The sequence below is a fragment of the Diospyros lotus genome, chromosome 3, assembly GCF_014633365.1.
Source record: "Diospyros lotus cultivar Yz01 chromosome 3, ASM1463336v1, whole genome shotgun sequence".
Classification (NCBI taxonomy): Eukaryota; Viridiplantae; Streptophyta; class Magnoliopsida; order Ericales; family Ebenaceae; genus Diospyros; species Diospyros lotus.
Window position 1 is genome coordinate 42,436,654 of NC_068340.1, and position 19,972 is coordinate 42,456,625.

Below are 19,972 nucleotides of genomic sequence, written 5' to 3' on the forward strand. Positions count from 1 at the left end.
ATTGATGCCTACTTCTTTACATGGGCAGTATTTATACAATCAATCCTAATAGAATAACCATAGTTGGTTATGGCTAACTTCCCGCCTTATAGCTCCTAACTAACATACAATGTAGGCTTATTCCCTAACTGCCCTTAGGATCGTGACAATTGCCCTCCCCTTCAATCAATTCTTGTCCTCAAGAATTATAAGAGTCCGGCAGCCCTGGGAAACTGCTGCAACAATTCTAGTAAATTTTCCCAAGTAGTATGCTCCGATGGTCGATTAGTCCACTGAACCAGTACTTGTGTAATCGGTAAACTGCCCCTGTATATGATCCTTCTCTCAACAATGGCGCAAGGCTCTACCTCCTCTTCCAGCTACTCAGCTATGGGAGGTAATTTTGTGCTGACATTAGCTAGGGGCCCTTTAACTGGCTTATGTAATGAAACATGAAAAACAGGGTGAACTTGCACCCCTTCTGGCAGCTGCAATCAATAAGCCACTGCTCCCACCTTGGCCACGATAGGAAATGGTCCAAAATACTTAGGACTCAGCTTGGAAACTAGAATTGTGGTGTAAGGCTATTGGAGGAAACGTCTGACCTTCAAATAGACCTGCTCCCCCACTTCAAATGACCTTTCAGTCCTCCTTTTATCCGCCATCTACTTCATTCGGTTTTGGGTAGTGGTTAACTCCTTCCTTAGGATAGTTATCAGCGACTACCTTTGTGAGAAATACTAGCCCACTGCTGCCATAGTAGGATTAGGGCCTGAGATTGCAGGTAGGAGGGTTGGTTTATACCCAAACATGGCCTCAAAAGGACTCATTTTAATGGTACTATGGTAGCTAGAATTGTACCACCATTGAGCTAGGCCTAACCACTTATTCCAGCTCCTGGGTTTTGTGAAACACATGCAGCGCAAATAGGCTTCAACACACTGATTTACCCGCTCCGTTCGTCCGTCCGTTTGGGGATGGTATGCAGTTGACATATGCAACCCGACACCTAATTTTTTGAATAATTCCTGCCAAAAGCGACAGGTAAAAATGGTATCCCTGTCAGATATTATGGATTTGGGCACCCCATGGATCTTGACCACCGAATCTAGGAAGACTCATGACACATCTACTGCTGTAAATAGGTGAGTTAAGCTGATAAAATGGCTGAATTTGGTCAACCGGTCTACTATCACTAATATCACATCCTTCCCTTCTGATCTAGATAGGCCTTTCACGAAATCCATTGATATCTCCTCCCATGCTTGCTCCGGAATTGCTAAAGGCTGCAACAACCCAGGGTAAGGGACCTGTTCATGTTTACACTACTGACAGATCTCACATGATAGCACCAATTGTACCATATCCCTTTTCAATCTTGGCCAAAAGAAGAGTTGCTTCACCTTTTGATAGGTGACCCTTACACCCGAATGTCCCCCTATTGGTGAGCAGTGTAAGGCCTTTATAATCTGCTCTTTAAGCGTTTGGTCTTCTCCAACTACCAATCTGCTTTTGTAACGAAGCACCCCTTGAGTTAAAGTATATCCCTTAGGATTTCCTTGTTGCCCTGCTGGTTGCACTGCTAATTGGGCTACCCTCTCCTTAATCCAATCCATGGTGTCATAACTTCGTACCAACTCCTGAATCGACATAGGCAGAACAGTAGATATTGCATGACAAGTGCCTTTCTCATCCCTCCTGGACAATGCATCTGCTACCAAGTTTTCTCTACCCTTCCGATATTGAATTGTGAAATCTAACCCCATCAGTTTGGAGATGCCTTTCCGCTGTAGTTGTGTGTGCAATCTTTGCTGTGACAAAAATTTAAGGCTTTGGTGGTCTATTTTTATCACAAACGGAAACCCTTCCAAGTAATGTTGCCATCTTTCTACTGCTGCAAATACTGCTAGTAGTTCTTTATCATAGACACTCAATCCCAGGTGTTTTGAGCTAAAGCCTGGCTAATGAATGTCACTGATCGTTCTCCTTGCATCAGCACAGCTCCTATTCCTTTGTCACAAGCATCCGTCTCCACTACAAAACCCTTTGTAAAATCCGGTAATGCCAACACCGGGGCCTCAGACATAGCCTTTTTAAGCTGAATAAAAGCAGTTTCAGCTTTAGGATTCCATTGGAAGGCATATTTCTTAAGTAATTCAGTTAGGGGTTTGCTTATTGTCCCATAATTTCGAATAAACTTTCTGTAATACCCCGTCAATCCCAGAAATCCTCTCAATTCTTTTACAGCCACTAGTCTTGGCCATTCTACCATGGCAGCCACTAGTCTTGGCCATTCTACCATGGCAGCCACTTTAGCCGGATCTGTCCTCACTCCTTCTCCCGACACAATATGTCCCAAGTATTCCACTTCAGTTTCAACAAAGGCACATTTAGATAACTTGACATACAATTGATGAATCCTAAGGACTTCAAAAGTAAGGTGAAGGTGAGTAACATGTTGTGTTAAATCAGGGCTATAGATGAGGATATCGTCAAAAAAAAACCAAGATGAACTTCCTCAAGTAAGGCTGGAAGATTTGGTTCATTAAAGCTTGAAAAGTTGCGGACGCATTGGTTAACCCAAAGGGCATGACAGTAAATTTGTACAGCCCTTGGTGTGTCCTAAAAGCGGTTTTGTGGATGTCATTAGGTGCCATACGGATTTGGTGGTAACCAGATCTGAGATCCAGTTTGGAAAAAACCTTGGATCCATGGAGTTCATCTAGTAAATCTTCAATTAAGGGTATAGGGAATTTATTTTTGACAGTGTGAAAGTTAAGCTGCCTATAATCAATACAAAATCTCATGTACCATCCTTTTTTTTAACAAGAAGTACAGGAGAGGCATATGGGCTTTGGCTGGGACGAATTATAAAGGTTTTCAACATAGAATTGACTTGTTTTTCTATTTCAGATTTTTGGATGGGAGAGTATCTATAAGGCCTAATGTTAATAGGGTCTGAATGTGGTTTCAAAGGAATGGAATGGTCCAAAGAACGTTGGGGTGGTAAGGAATGGGGCTCATCAAATAAGTCCTTAAAATCCATCAAAAGTAGGCGCAAGGTATCCGAATTATGTACCTTCCTAGAGATTTGAGCTTCAATGATCTGATCAGCTGGCTGTTGGCTATTTTGGGACTTGCCGTCCTCCTGCACTGCCATGGCTTGTATAGAATACAGCTGTGCTATTTGTCCTCCTTTAGTGAGCATCATCTTGTGCAGCTTGCTGCCCTTAATCATCCTGCATTCTCCTTGCTCCAGGCTGCCCAACAAGGTAAGCCTCCTACCTTCCACTTCCACAGTCACCTCTAACTTATTGAAATCAAAAGTTAAGGGACTAACCGTCTTCATCCAGTCAACACCGAGGACTATATTGCATCCTCCCAGCTCCAAAACTCTAAGGTCAGCCACAAATTCTTGATCCTGCATCACCCATTTATACCCTTTGCATTTGTAATTGACTGAACATCCTACTACCATTAGCCACTGTTACAGATAAGGGAGTAGTTGCCGTTAAGGCCCATTTCAAACTTTTGGCTGTAGTTTCACTAATAAAACTGTGGGTGCTCCCACTGTCAATCAATACCATTAGTCTTGTTTTCCCCACATGCCCTTTTACCTTAATAATTTGTCCCATGGGACTGCCTTTTAAGGCATGAAACGAAATCTTGCCCCCTTCCTCCTCTTGTAGTTCCTCTGGATTCCCTTCTTCTTCCTCTATCACTGCTTCTTCTTCTTCTTGATCCCCTTCCATTTGCATTATCTGTTTCTTGCATTGGTGTCCAAAGCTATACTTGTCCCCATACTTGAAGCAAAGCCCTAGCTGTCGCCTCTATTCCATAACCGTATTCTTGGGCTCATGAGGGTTGTAGGCCCCTTTAGATGTTCCTCGAGTCACTAATGGAGTCATGGTCTTGAAATTACCCCCACCCGATTGGCCATTTCCCAATCCTACTCTCAGGGGTACCCTGTGTTTCTTGAAAATTGCTTTCAATGTCAACTCTTGGAGCCTCGCTTTTTCTGCCGCTTGACTTACAGTCGCTAGCATCATCATCTTCACCATTGACCGAAGCTCATCCCTCAACCCACTAATGAAGGTCAAGACTAGATATTGCTCCGTTAAACCAGGTTGAGCCAAGCACACAATGGCTCTCAATTCTTCAAACCTTGTTTGATATTCCACCACTGACCCTTCTTGTTTTAGTTTACTGAACTCTTCAATTACATCCCCAATACTCCTTTCCCCAAATCTTGCACATAGCTTTTCTGCAAAAACACCCCAATTCCTTTCCTAGTCTTGATCTTGGGCCCACCCTTGGTACCAACAGTCAGCCATATCGTTTAGATAGGCTGTGGCCATCATAACCTTCTGCTCCTCGGGTACCTTATATAACTGGAAGAATCTCTCACAACACCTCACCCACTGTCATGTACCGTTGGAGATAAGGGTAGTTTTGCAATAAAATGTAATAGAAGGGCTGGATAAGAAAGGTTGGGCTGAGTTAGTTAGTTGTTGTGGGGGGTAGTACATAATCTGTTGCTACTTTATTAAGCTTGTACATTCCCTATAGCTGTAATCGGTTACAGCACGTGAGGAGAATCCCAGCTATATATGGGCTATCTCTCCCGATTGGATATTCATTGAGAAGTAATATCACTATTCTATCAATTTCTCCCTCTGTTCTTCCTTCCTCTCTCCTAATTCTCTCTATTTTCCCTCTCCCATTCTCTAAAATATCCAGTCAGTCCTCCAGGACCTGACATTCTGGTATCAGAGCCTCCTTCTTGGGCATCGGCGACCACCATGGCAGACAGAACAAGAATGAAGCAGATGGAATTGCAGCTACAACAAACGACGACAGCAATAACGAAGGTACAGAATTGAGTGGGATCACTGGAACTATCGATCGGAGTGGGAGTCGATTCCAGAATTGACCAGGCAATGGAACGTTGGAGGATGGAGAGTCGCGAGCAGAACACTCTCTTTCAAGAGCAAATGATGGAACAAATGCAAATGATTGTGCGAATGTTCACTCAACAGCAGCCATTGAGACTCTCTCCTGAGTTTCCTCCGAGAAACCGAACGGAACCCATTTTTCCAGGAGTAAGGCTAGAACCTCGACCAGGAGGAGCATCGGAGTTCGAGTTTGATACGGATACAGTGGGAGAAAATGTAAGGGAAAGGAGGCTGGGAGTGACGGCTAATCGACACCATCCGAATTACCCCACATTGAAGCTTGAGATTCCTTTATTTGAAGGAGAGAACCCGAGGTGGTGGTCGAGAAGATGCGAACGAGTATTTTCCTTATATCAAATTCTAGATCAGCAGAAGGTCACCATGGCTTCTGCTTATCTGAATGATACGGGAGATGCTTGATATCAAGGTTGGCTCGCGGCCAAGGAAGGGAGTCCTTGGAGTGTGTTTGTAGAAGATTTGTGTGTAAGGTTCGGAGATAAATGCATGCGAGACATCATTGAAGAGTTTAACAAACTTAAACAAGAAGGGACGATGCAGGTATATCAGCAAAAATTCAAGGAGCTTAGATCGCTGATGATGATACATAATCCCTAGCTATCCGAGGAGCATTATGTATCGAGCTTCATCAGTGGCTTAGGGGACGAGGTCAGACCCATGGTGAAGATGATGCAACCGCACTCGGTGAAACAGGTTGCCAAGAGCGCAAGGTTGCAAGAGATGATCGTTGATGCCATGGCTAAGAAACAAAGGAATTCGGCGAAAGGGGTGATCACGGGAGGTTGGCAAACTGGCAATAGGTTGCCACCCAGAGAAGGAGGGTTCCAAGGAAGAGGTGTATTGGCTCTACCGTCCACCAACCCTGCTTCCGCCCAGGGAGGAAGACTGATGGAACAGAGGCGAGTAGCTGATCTATGCTACAAGTGTGGTGACAAGTATTTCATGGGCCACAAGTGCAAGAGGCAACTACTGTTGCTGGAAGGGGAAGACGAGGACAAGGAGGAAGGAGAGGAACTCTCGGAGAATGAGAGGGAGGACCAAGGAGAGATTTCATTGCATGCCTTGAAAGGGGTTAACCATAGTAAGGTTATCAAGGTAGAAAGAAGGGTCAATAGCAATCCGATTATGGTTCTCATCGATAGTGGGAGTACTCACAGCTTCTTGGATGAAGCTGTGGCAAGAAAATTGGGATGTGAAGTTAGTCCTTCCCTGCCATTATCAGTCACAGTTGCGAACGGCAGCAAGGTGTTAAGTCAGTCAGCCTGTAGGGATTTCCATTGGGAGATGAATGGGAAAAATTTCTCAACTGACTTAAGGTTGCTTAAACTGGGAGGCTGTGATGTCGTGCTGGGAGTGGATTGGATGAAGGGAGTTAGTCCAATCAGTTTTGATTTCAACAAAATGGAAGTGACTTTTGAGAAAGATGGTAGTAAGAAGGTTCTAACGGGCAAACCAGAGGTGGGAGTATGCAAAATCATCTCGGGTAAGAAGTTACAAAGGATACTCAAGAGCAAGTTATCACAGGTGGCTCAACTATTTTCTATCCATACCAAGGATGTCACCATCGGGGAGCAAGGGGCAGAACTTCAACTGGCACACACAACGGGCAGTAACACTCATAGCTCGTGGCAGGTACATGAATTTGACTCTCTTAACATAATGTTAATTGATTATAAGGACCTCTTTTCCGAGCCAAGTTCCCTACCACCCCAGCGACCCTATGACCATGCTATTAATCTTAAGCCTAATGTAGAGCCAGTGAACCTAAGAGCCTATCAATACCCTCCCAGACAAAAGACTGAGATAGAAAAACTCATAACAGATATGCTAAAGAAGGCCATCATCCAACCCAGCCATAGCCCATTTGCATCACCGATATTGCTTGTTAAGAAAAAAGATGAGTCATGGAGGTTTTGTGTTGACTACCATCAACTTAATGTTATGACCATCAAGAACAAGTTTCCCATCCCAATTGTGGAAGATCTCCTTGATGAACTAAACAATGCTTCTGTTTTTACCAAGTTAGATCTCCGATCAGGCTACCATCAAATTAGGATGCGGCCTGAAGACATTCCTAAGACAGCTTTTACCACTCATCAAGGGCATTATGAATTTCTTGTAATGCCCTTTGGCCTAACTAATGCCCCCGCTACTTTTCAGGCGTTAATGAACAAAATTTTTGAACCATATTTGCGTCAATTCATCCTAGTATTCTTTGATGACATTTTAATTTACAGTCCCACCTTTGCTCAGCACCTAAACCACCTTTGAAGTCCTTAGAATCAATAAGTTATATGTTAAGGAGTCAAAGTGTACTTTTGCTAAGCAACAAGTTGAGTATCTTGGGCATATTATTTCCAGTTCAGGGGTAAGCACAGATCCAAGTAAGGTTACAGCCATGGTGTCTTGGCCTCGGCCGCAAAATGTGAAAGGGTTGAGAGGATTCCTAGGGTTAACCGGTTACTATCGCCGGTTCGTTAAAGGGTATGGCATAATTAGTCGGCCTCTCACTAATCTACTGAAGAAAGATGGATTCAGGTGGGATGCCACAGCCGAGGAGGCATTCTGCAAACTTAAGCAGGCTATGAGTGAAGTGCCCACTCTAGGATTACCTGACTTCAACAAACAGTTCATCTTAGAAATTGACGCCAGCAGCAATGGGATTGGAGCAGTCTTGGTTCAGGAAGGTAGACCCATAGCCTTCCTCAATCAAGCCCTTGCACCAAGACATCTCGGATTGAGCATATATGAGAAAGAACTTCTGGCAGTGCTGATGGCGGTAGAAAGATGGCGCCATTATCTTGAGGGAGGGAGTTTTGTAATCAAGACTGACCATGAGAGCCTCAAATTCTTGTTACAACAAAAGCTGCATACTCAACTACAACGCAAAGGTATGACTAAATTAATGGGTTTGAACTATGTGATCCAATATAGAAAGGGTAAAGAAAATCTTGCAACAAATGCTCTATCAAGATGTCTTGAAGAGGGAAGTGCAACTGCCATTTCAACCATTGTTCCAGAATGGTGCCAAGAGATCGCTGCTAGTTATCTCTCAAGTGACAAGACCCGAGAACTCTACAACAGTTGGTAGTCAATCCCTCATCCAAACCAGGATACACTTTGAGTAATGGGATGATTAGACACCGAGGGAAGCTAGTGATTGGGGAGGAGGAAGCGCTGAAGAGGAAAATTATAGAGGCACTGCATGCCTCCCCCATAGGGGGCCACTCGGGTATTGTAAACACCTATCATCGAGTTAAGCAACTCTTCCGATGGGCAGGACTCAAGAAGGATGTTATGGAATTTGTGATCAGGTGTGATACTTGCAGGCAGTGCAGACCAGAAAATGTGGCAACACCTGGGTTACTCCAACCTCTAAATATTCCTGGGGGTCCATGGGAAGATATTTCAATGGATTTTATAGAGAGGCTACCCAAATCAGAAGGTAGAGACTGCATTATGGTGGTCGTGGACCGTTTTACCAAATATGGGCACTTTATGGGATTGATTCACCCATACACTGCCCAGGAAATGGCCAGGATATTCCTCGACCAAGTAGTAAAACTACATGGAACACCCAAGGCCATAGTTTCCGATAGGGATAAGATCTTTACCAGTCGACTATGGAAGGAATTGATGGGGTTGTTGGGAGTGAAATTAAAGATGTCTAGTGCATACCACCCTGAATCGGATGGACAAACCGAAAGGGTTAACCAGTGCTTGGAAATGTATCTCAGGTGTACTTGTTTTCTGCAACCAAAGACATGGCATAAGTGGCTTCCGATGGCTCAATGATGGTATAATTCTACCCGCCATTCAGCCATAAAATTGTCCCCTTTTGAAACCCTTTATGGTTACAAACCCCCACTCCTATCGGCACTGGCGGATAATTCAACTGTGGCCTCTCTAGACGCATACCTACAGCAAAGGCAGCAAGCCTTGCAGGGAATTAAGGAGGAGCTAGCTACTTCCCAAAATAGAATGAAGCAATTTGTTGACAAGAAAAGAAGTGAAAGAGAATTCCAAGTTGGGGATATCGTGTATCTCAAATTGAAACCGGGACACCTAAGGACACTACTTCCCCATCCCAGTTCTAAATTACATCCGAAGTTCTATGGACCTTTTCCAGTTATTGCACGAATAGGATCAGTGGCATACCGTTTGGAATTGCCGGAAGGTACTAATATACATCCAGTTTTTCATGTTTCGCTTCTCAAGAAAGTAGTGGGTGCACAACCAGCAAGCTCCATCCTACCTAACCTCCCCCAAGCTGAAGCTCATCTCCGAGAACCTATAGCTATACTGGACAAAAGGGTGATTTATAGACAAGGTGCTCCAATCACTCAAGTTCTCATTAAATGGGCTGATCAACACTTCGAAGATAATACGTGGGAGTACCTCCCGAACATTTTGACCCAATTTCCGCGTGTGGCCAGCCTCCTCCATATTTCTTGTGGACAAGAAAAGTTTTGAAAGGCGGGGTAATTGTCATGTACCGTTGGGGATAAGGGTAGTTTTGCAATAAAATGTAATAAAAGGGCTGGATAAGAAAGGTTGGGCTGAGTTAGTTAGTTGCTATGGGAGGTAGTACATAATCTGTTGCTACTTTATTAAGCTTGTACATTCCCTATAGCTGTAATCGGTTACAACACGTGAGGAGAATCCCAGCTATATATGGGCTATCTCTCCCGATTGGATATTCATTGAGAAGTAATATCACTATTCTATCAATTTATCCCTCTATTCTTCCTTCCTCTCTCCTAATTCTCTCTATTTTCCCTCTCTCATTCTCTAAAATATCCCGTCAGTCCTCCGAGACCTGACACCCACCACCTCGGCTTAGTTCCTTCAAACATAGGGATTTCTAATCGTGGGCTAGGGGTATGGTTATGAGAATTATATAGAGGGTTTCGCACCTGAGTTTCTTGATTCGACCTCAACTCCTCCGCCCTTAGCTGGTCTCGATTGGGTACATGATCCTGGGTTGACAGTAAGGGTTCCGAGTTCCCCCTAGGAGGAAATTCTGGTGACAATCGGAATTGCGGCAAGGACGATAAGATGCCCAAGACGTTGTTCAGTCTTTGTCCGTATTGTTCTAAAGCTTCACGGGTTCTTTCCGCATCCCCTTTTATCTCGTCCTTCATCGCGACCAGTTCCTCTCGCATCTGCGTCATCGCTTCTTGAGTCTGGTGCACCTCAAATTCCATCGCCTCCATCCGCACTTCCATCTGCCGCGTCCGTGTTCCTTCGACCATTCTTTTCGATCCGTCGGTCGCAGGCCTCCGCCCACCCACAGTCGGTTCGACCGGCTCTGATACCACTATGTCAGGACCCGAGGATTGGGCCTGACTCGATTGGGAATTAGCAGCAAAGAGAGAGAACAAAAGTGAGAGAATTCTGGAATTACTTCTTCATTGATGCCTACTTCTTTACATGGGCAGTATTTATACAATCAATCCTAACAGAATAACCATAGTTGGTTATGGCTAACTTCCCGCCTTATAGCTCCTAACTAACATACAATGTAGGCTTATTCCCTAACTGCCCTTAGGGTCGTGACAGCGAGTGTGTATTGGCCCGGTATGAAGCATGACATACCTCAATATGTGAGCAGTTGTGACGTTTTCCAGCAAAATAAGTACAAATCCTTAATGCCGGGGGGACTTCTACAGCCTCTACCTAATCCAGATCAGATTTGGGATGATATAGCCATGGATTTTATTGAAGGTTTACCAAGGTCGAGCCATATGAATTCTATATTACTGGTGGTAAATAGACTCAGTAAATATGGACATTTCATTGGTCTCAAGCATCCATTCACAGCAAGAGTAATGGCAGGGATTTCGTCAAAGAAATAGTGAGGCTTCACGGCATGCCCCAGTCTATTATTTTGGACAGAGACAAGGTATTCATGAGCTGTTTTGGGGAGGAGTTGTTTCGACTCCAAGGTACTAAACTTAATCGCAGCACGACCTACTACCACCCACAAATGGACGGGCAAATAGAGGTCCTCCTCGATAGGACCTTAGAGACGTACGTACGTCATTTTGCATCATCGAGGCCTAAGGGATGGTATGTGTGGCTGCCATGGGTTGAATTATGGTATAACACCTCATACCACACTGCTTCAAAGGTAACTCCTTTTCAAGCAGTGTATGGGAGGGAACCGCCAACCTTGATCAGATTTGACAAGGGAACTACACTCGTGTCTGCAGTGGAACAACAACTGATGGAGCGGGATCAAGCCCTGGAAGAACTCAAGAACCAACTATCAAGAGCTCAAGCTATCATGAAAAGGGGAGCTGACCGGGAAAGAAGGGATGTTCAATTTGTTGTGGGTGACTTCACTTATTTGAAACTAAGGCCCTACCGAAGGAAGACCCTAGTTATCCACACTAATGAGAAGCTGGCTCCTAGGTTCTATGGGCCATTTGCAATTGTGCAAAGGGTTGGGCTAGTGGCTTACAAACTGGCACTACCAGCACACTGTCATATTCACCATGTTTTTCATGTGTCCCAGCTAAGGGAGGTAAAGAGAGAGGGGGGAGCAAGAGTGGAGAATTCTTACCAGCTGAATGCAGACCTAGAGATGAGGGTTGAACCAGAAGCGGTGCTGGGAGTTCAGCCTAGAAGGGGTACTAATTTGCGTGGGCTGGATGTCTTGGTCCAATGGAAGGGTTTACCCCCATTAGAGGCAACTTGGGAGCCCCACAACATGATTCAACAACAATTTCCTACTTTTCACCTTGAGGACAAGGTAAAAGTGCAGGAGGGGAGTAATGATAGGCCACTAGTGTACCAAACCTACCAAAGACGCCACAAGCAGCAACAGCAAGCATGAAGGTTAGAATAGGGAATGTGCGCATGGGGGTAGAATTGTAATCCACATGCTAAGGGAATAATCAACATGTGCAGGGGAATTCAGTTAGAGAGGAGCTGAGGAGAGGTATAAATAGCTGAGAAGAAGAGAGAGAGAGGATGGCTGGTTTTTGGATAGAAAATTCTGGAGAGTGAGGGTCTCTCGAATGCCCTGGATTATTCTTGTTCCTTGCTGGTAATTACTGAAAGCTATTGATATTGGGTTCCAAAATTGGATAACTATCAGGGATCTCATCAAAAAGATAGAATAAAAAATGAAGTTATTCAAAAAAAAGTTGGAGTGGCTCTTATTGAAGATAAGATGAGTGTGACCCAATTAAGATGGTTTGTCAAGTGAGAAAAAGACACCACAGAGCTTCCTTTGAGGAGAGTGGATGGAATGGAACAAGTCTTCAGCAAAAGAGGTAGATGAAGATCAAGTAAAGCTTGGTGGGAGACTCTAGAAGAATGATACAAGGGCCTTACAAGATATGACCATAGATAAATTAGCTAGATTCATATAACCAATCCCACCTAATGAGATTAAGACTTAGTATGTTGTTGTTGGTAATTAATGGAATTAATTATTAGGTACTCAAGGAGAAGGCACAGACAAGTAATGGTATCAAAGTGAAAAAAAATCAGTGAGCATGTTTAGGTCATCATCTCACCCTTACAATCTATTACCCTGGCTAAAAGGACAAAAAGTTAATGTTCAAAATTTGGTCCTTGAAGATGATAATGATGAAAAAAAATTAAGTAAAAAAACAATGGTTTAGAAGTAATATAGATAAAGTAATATCGTGGAACTGAACTTGAGCACCTAACTGGTGCCATGATTACCAGAACATTCAGAAGAAAACTTACAATTTTTTTAAAAATATCTATATCAGCAAGAGATGATAATGCACTTTTATAGGAAACAATCCCTATCACTAACAAGTGTAGAATTTCTGGCTCATACATGACAGTTATTTGAACAGTAAATCAGTATTACCTCATATGAACCATATCCATAAAGTAGGAATGGATCAGAGCCATCAAGTTTTGCAAGATCTTTTCGATAAACAATTGATATAGGAATATGAGTGCCATCTGGAGCAGTAGCCCATAGCCTTTTGGTTGTAAAATTTGAGGCTTCAAAATCTCCCAACACCTGATTGAAATAGTAAAGAAAAACAATTATAAATTTGGTAGATAGCTTAACACAGCACCAAGTAAAAACTTAAAAAAGTAGTGTAGAATGAATATTTAACATTAAAAAGACACAAATGCCTTAAACAATCTGGGCCTTGCATAGAATGCATCAAGGATAGGGCTTAAAAGTAGTATACAAATTGTCAAGATAATGTACATAGACAACAACAACAGTCCTGAAGAAACGAATACTTAGGGCGGTGAGACAATGTTGGTGTGTCATAATGTCCAACACAGCCCTGAATAAATACCACAAAAAAGCAACTTTTCATAAGAAAAAAGCAAAGCTCTGTGATTCTCACTAATATAAATTGGAAGTAAACAACCTTTAGTTTGAAAAAAACCTTATATTCATTTAAAGGTTGTTTGTTATTCAGATAAACGGTGATGTGATAAAGTTAAGGATGGAATAAAATAGTGATGGAATGGAACTAAATACTACTGTCCACATTTGGTAAAGGAGGTAATACCGGACGTTATAATTATGCCATGTTTGGTGTGTGAAAATGTAAATGAGGTACTTGGTATTAAATGGAAAATGAACAAAAATTGATTATGTGGAAAATGAAACAAGAAAAATTATCATACTAACACAGTTTAGTATCAAAAAAATCCCTAACATGTAATTTAAAATGTGCAAGTATGAGATACCACTATACATCATGTGCATAAGTCATGCTCATTGATGAGATTAAACAGTATGTGAATTACAAGATAGATGGATAACGTGGCATCCAATTTAAACTGCTAAAAAATTGATAGTAACTTCTCATATAACTTACCGTCTCAATTTTCTTCAGTACAGAAATCCCAGTGTTCATGTCATAATCATAAATTGAGTGGGGTGTCCTCAATGAACTATATGAAAAACGTAAAATGATGGAAGAAAATTGGGATTCTGATTGTCCCACTGAATATACAGGATCGATAAAGTCAACATTCCGTTTGCCTTGTAACCTACCAAGTGGTTCTCCAACAGGGGGAAGGCCATATATAGATATTTTATGAAGACCATTTTCACGCTCAAATACAACAAGATGATCAGAGAATAGTCGTACGTCCTCAATCTTTACACTGGATAAAAAGCAAAACTAGTTACACATTAATAATGAAAATGTCAGTACAAGAAAACGTCTGAGAGGGCATAGAAATTTTTTATAATAGGCATCTCCTAAATATGTGCAAACATATCAGACTAATCTGACCAATGATGACACAAATTAAATTAATCATTAAGCAAAAAATTCTCAAAAATTTACAGGGGCAGAGCTAGGATGATTTTTCATTTTTTTCCATCTTTTCTTTTTTTCTTTTTGTTTTATTGTGGTAGGAGAGTGGAGATTTGGGACTGGAAATATATGTTAGGGACTCATTGAAGATGGCCTATTACATTTGGGTCTAATAATAGAAGGTGCCAATTATTACAAATGCAAGCGTGTGTAGCACAGAGATGGAACATGAAAGTATAAAAAGATGAACTACCCCAATTGACGAGTAACAATCATTTTTCTTTTCCACCATAGCCCCAGTGACAAACAGCAGTAAGTAAAATAAGTCCAAGAAAATATCTAAAAGAAGATAATGCAACCATCCTATCTGTTCAATATACCTAGAACATTGAGTTGCTCTTTGAATTCTAGGAACTATTTCAGTATAGAAATGAGAAAGATGGAGTTTCAATTTCCTTTTTTTTTTTTCTTTCCAACAAGACAAGAGAAATCAAAATTATGAAGATGAACCTCCAAGCTTGTAGTTTCTTGAAGTTCTATTCCGTAAATAGGGAAAATTCATGAAAGGACCAAATTTTAGCAAGTAGATATCCAGGAAAACCGCTCTAGCAGATGATAATTGTTTAGTTATCCAAAAAACAATCATGTGAAGGAGTTTGGGGAAAGCAACTGATGTGCACCTCAACCAGTGACCAAGGGACAATATTTACTTCAAGGAGCAGAATATTTTTATTTCTCAAAAAAACTGAGATGAAATTTAGTGAAAAAATAAAGTCAAGTGTTTCTACTAGAAACATTTGAAGGAGCATTGAAGCAGAAAGAAAAGTCATATGACATCCGAGTTTTGTGGCAGTCTTAGAAATATGAATTTGAATAGTTTCCTTTTGACTCTTTTGTTTATGAGAGTATCCAAATTATCATAGAATCCATTAAAGCAGATGGAGAAAGAGACAGAGAGGTGAAGGGAAAACAAACATAGTTATATCACATATTTTATATCTTTATCATTATGGATAACCTTTTTTATAAATATAATTATCAGTAAGTTTTTTCATTCCTATTACAAGAATCTAGCAGTTTTATCCTTCCCTCCACCGTGGAAAACACCCTTACCTCCTGACTCTTTAAACCTTTTTGCTTATAATTTTAGTAATCAATAACAGTTAAACTAATCCTTAACATTCTTAAATAAAAAAAGATCAACCAAGATAGTGTCCTAAGGCCTCCTACACATAGGATAACCTTTGACCATTGGCAATAAGTTTACTACAGGCATTTTGATACGTACATAAACCTCATTTATTAGATACAAACACATCTTTTAGAATTATACTTGTGTGTGCACGATAACACTAGTTTGACAGTAAATTATGATTGTTGGCTTGCATTGACTTAACATTGAAATTATTCATAGGTACCCCTTTAATCGTTGACTTTACGTTCAAATTATTCATAGGTACCCCTTAAATAAAAAGACATATAGACCTCAAAGATAATCAGTTATTTAGCTATTGGCTTCTGCAAATATTGTGTCAAAAAGGTCCAAAGATAATCAGTCATTTCCATTTTTTTTTTTTATCATTTTCCTTGTTTTCAGAAACATTTTGAAATGAAAAGGTCAGAACAAAATATAAATCCTTGCCCATCCCCATATTAACATTGTGCTAAGGTTCCAATTCTCTATTTTGGTCAGAATGCCATTATGTAGATAAAATCTAATCCTGTGGTTTTCTTCCAACTAATAATCCATCTTACTTCGCATGCACGCGCGCACGCACCCCCTCCCAATATCATTTTTGGTCACATGTATACTGAGATTGGCCAAGATTTTAAACCACTTAAGGAGAAATAACCTACATGCATCCAGTAGACAACTAAGATCTCCAGGATGATAAATCATAAACGCATACCTTGACCTCACTTTCCTAAAAGCATAGAAAAACATCAAAAAATAATACCATGTGTGAGTGCCACAAACACAAAGATCAAAATATCCTATGTTTCAAATTCCACATCGCAGTCATAAGATCATAGCTCAACTAATAATACTAGTTCAAGTTAACCTTTGGACTTCCAAGACCAAGTAATATATCAAGACTTTTCCATTATTCTACCAATGTGAAAATGGGTCATGACTAACTCCCTTCTTTTCTGACTTGGCATCCTCACCATGCCAAAAATCTCATATATCATAAATCTACCCGTGAGCAGTCTCAAACTCTCTCTTTGATCAATTCCACAAACTAATAATTCTAAGTCAGCTTTGACACCACTCGTAACAGTACAAGTCCTCCCTAAAACTGCTTTTGAAGTTAAACTTTTAAGCCCATGGGACAAATACTATTCCTGATATAACATGTAGCTCGGAAAAAAACTAGTAGACTACTAATATAAAATTAGGTCATCACAAAATTTCATAACATTGCAGGCCCTCACCAAAAGATCTAACATTAATTTTTATGCCATGGACCAAGTAATGTTTCAAAACTTCCCTCCTTTGGCTATCAATGTGAACTTGGGTTATAGAAATAGTTGGTGCACCTTAAAATTTTTCTCAACTTGCTTCCATGAAACAACTTCAAAGAGAACGGGAAATATTCCCCAAACACAGCCTTTTACTAAGGTTTTTATGGATACTCACCCCAAACCACAACTCCAACACAGCACGTACTTCAGCAAGGACACATGAACCAAAACATACAAGAGTAATATGTACGTATATATATTTTTTCTGTAACTTGCCACACTCTTTTGAGCATCACAATACTCCTTGTGTTTTCAAGGCAGTTCCTTTCCAAGCTAAAAACCTTGTGCTAGCAAAAATACGTCACATCATTGTGTTTTTTGTGCACTGTATTCAATTTGAACCCTTGATGAAAAAATTAAGAATATCAGATTTCACCATATTATGCAGAACTAAGGTGCTAAAATGAACCACCACAAAGTTAAAACAAAGCAATGATTTAATATTACCTTTCCCGGTGAGGCAAAAGAACTGTGGTTGCAGATACATTGTCCACTGGACAGGCTACTAATTCTGAGTTAAAAAACTCATCACTTCTCCTTGTGATAAAAAAATGAGTACCACGATGGCTGACTGATGTGTCAATACCATCAAGGCGAGGCGTCAAAGGTACAAGCTGATTTCCAGGCTTTGAAATGTCAAAATAGAAGACAAACCTTGTAGTTTTACTTTCTGATGCAACAAACAAATATTGCTTGCTTTCAGAAGCCACAACATCAACAGAGAACATGTCATCTTTTTCATGATAGAGACACAAATCACATGATTGCTCTTCCCCCAATTTATGTAACCACACCTATTAAAATTAAGGTAAAACCATTAGAAAACCCGGTACCTAGGAGAGCAAAAGGATTTCAAAGAAGGAATGAGGGAGCAAATATTTGTTTCTAAAGAGTAAAGACGAGCAGAAAAAAATAAATATTTTCTTGGTTATTTTCATTGTCCCTTTGTGGAAAATACTTCAAAAGAACAAGGAAAAAAAACAAAAAAAGAAGGATTTTTTACTGCAAGATCTTTAAATTAAAATGTTCCTTAATCCACACTCCAATGTGTTGGGCTACTTTCCCAAAATAAGCACACTTAAGTTCAAGTCTCCATAAGTTACATATCCATGGAATCAAAGAAAAAATTTTAATTAAAACACACAATAAAATTGCAAGACTGGTTTAGTATTCAATTATATAATTCTAGCAATAAGTGAAGAGTGGTTTAGTATCCACAAATGCCATGCCAATCACAGTTTGCATAGAAGAAGAATATCCACAGATGCTTCCAAAGAAAGCGACATGGGGGACTAATCAAGTGAACATCTTATCATTTTCTGTCCGAAGAGTAAGGTAGGTACTTCCAGTTAAACGACTAAGGTAGGTAATTCCAGTTAAACTGTAACATCAAATGGGGAAAGCAGGAGACAGCTGTAAGTCATAATGTGTGTGTGTGAGAGAGAGGCAATAGTGAAGCAATCAGACAGTAGACAATCAACATAAAAGTTCAATTTTTTAAAAACACACCTTATCTGGCCGAAGAGTCGCATCCATTGTGACATAAAATAAAGCTTCATCACCAGCCCATTCAAGATTTGATGTTACACCAACTAAAGGCTTCTCCACATGTGTTCCACTTTCAACATCCATGACATAAACAGTGTAAATCTCATTTCCTTTAGTGTCTTCTGCATATGCTACTAATTTATTATTTGGACTAACCTGGAGATTAATAAAATTATAGGAAGAAAGGAAAGAGATACAAGCATTAAAGATTAACCTGAAAATGAATTTGGAAACCAAAACATTTACTCTCAAGGAAGCAAAAAAGAGTTGTTACCTTGAAAGCTCCAATACTATAATACGTGTGGCCTTGAGCCTGCACATTCTCATCCAGTATAACATGCTCAGGTGAACCAACTGGGCCAGTTGGCATGACATCATAAACAGAAGGTGGATCCTCATGGTTAAGGACAGGGCGCCGACAGTGCTGAGCATATTCCTTCCCCTCCAAGGTGCTTTTGTAGTAATAGAAAGGTCCTCTGCGAATTGGTGCAGAAATGTCATCCTCCTTGATTCTTCCTCTTATTTCAGCATAGATTTGATCTTCTAAGTGTTTCGTCCCTAAAATAGTGATGGAACTGCATCAAAACTAATCCATCTCACCAATAACAACAAGCTGAACTGAAATCATGACTTAAATAACTGTTCTAACACGAAACAACAACCATAAGCATAATGGCACTCCTCTTCCTGTATGAATGAATCCTTTTTAACAAACTGAAAAGAAATCACTGGTACCCTTAACTCTTGCAAGATGTAAAAATAATAATGCAACCAAAGTTTGAAGGGAGTATATATGAACAGGGGTCAAATTGCATAGATTTCCCGCTCTCAACTTCCTTACCCTCCTCCCCGGCACACAACCCCCCCCCCCCCCCCCAACAAAAAAAAAAAAAACCTTGTATTCTAGGTTTTGCACTTCTCTTCTCTTTCACGTGCGTTTAACCTTTATTTCCTTGATCTGTACTCTAAGAACAAGCACGATAAAGTATAAGAATAAACCTCATATGAAAAGAAGATTAGTTGATGGTCCAGAATATGCATGGTGGAATGGACAGAATCAAAGAACTGTAACGTGCAACAAAAAAATGGGTAATAGTAGCTCTGGTACCAACCGGACATGACAGAGTCAGTGTAAGCATTCTCTTCGCGGAGATAAGAGAGGACTTGGGGATCGGAACGAGAATCGTCGCGAAGCCAGTAGTAATTGTCGATTCTAATGTCTCCGAACATCTCCATTTCATGCATCACCTTCTTCGCCCTTGGCTTTTCTCCCGGAAAAGTAGAAGACGACATCGCGGGCGCTGCTGCTGTTGAGGCCGCGATCGGAGATGGCCTGGCAGGCCTGCTCGCCGTCAAAAAAAATCTTTTTAACGGAATGGAATGAAATGGGTTGAAAAGAGGCCGATGGAATTGGGATACCAGCATCGAACCGCCAATTGGAACACGCCTGAGGTTTAACCGAATAATACAGAGATTTCTATTATTTAAGAAGTAATGAAAAATCTCTTTTATTGTTTGAAAAAAATAAGGAGAAATATCATTTTACCCTTTTATCAATTAAAGAAAATATTTGTTATTTTTTAAATGTCAAGGGAATCTATGTATTTTTGTTAAACCACGAGCTGGTACCTATAAGATAAATTTATAGGAAATTTGCAACTA

General features: G+C 40.7%; 1 protein-coding gene across 4 annotated transcripts in view; it reads right to left on the reverse strand.

Moving 5' to 3' along the window:
- The window catches only part of LOC127797176 (uncharacterized), a 43,551-nt gene extending 23,790 nt beyond the window's left edge, over positions 1-19,761 (reverse strand). For all 4 annotated transcript variants that reach the window (XR_008022146.1, XR_008022144.1, XR_008022145.1 and 1 more), the window contains exons 1-6: positions 19,423-19,761; positions 18,585-18,868; positions 18,272-18,466; positions 17,210-17,556; positions 13,790-14,081; positions 12,808-12,966 (exon numbers count right to left, since the gene is read on the reverse strand). Coding sequence is in view for 1 of the 4 variants with exons in the window: in XM_052329798.1 (XP_052185758.1) it covers positions 12,808-12,966; positions 13,790-14,081; positions 17,210-17,556; positions 18,272-18,466; positions 18,585-18,868; positions 19,423-19,735 (1,590 nt within the window). In the remaining 3 variants the exon portion in view is untranslated. The remainder of the gene's footprint in view (positions 1-12,807; positions 12,967-13,789; positions 14,082-17,209; positions 17,557-18,271; positions 18,467-18,584; positions 18,869-19,422) is intronic.
- Positions 19,762-19,972: the final 211 nt, after the last annotated feature.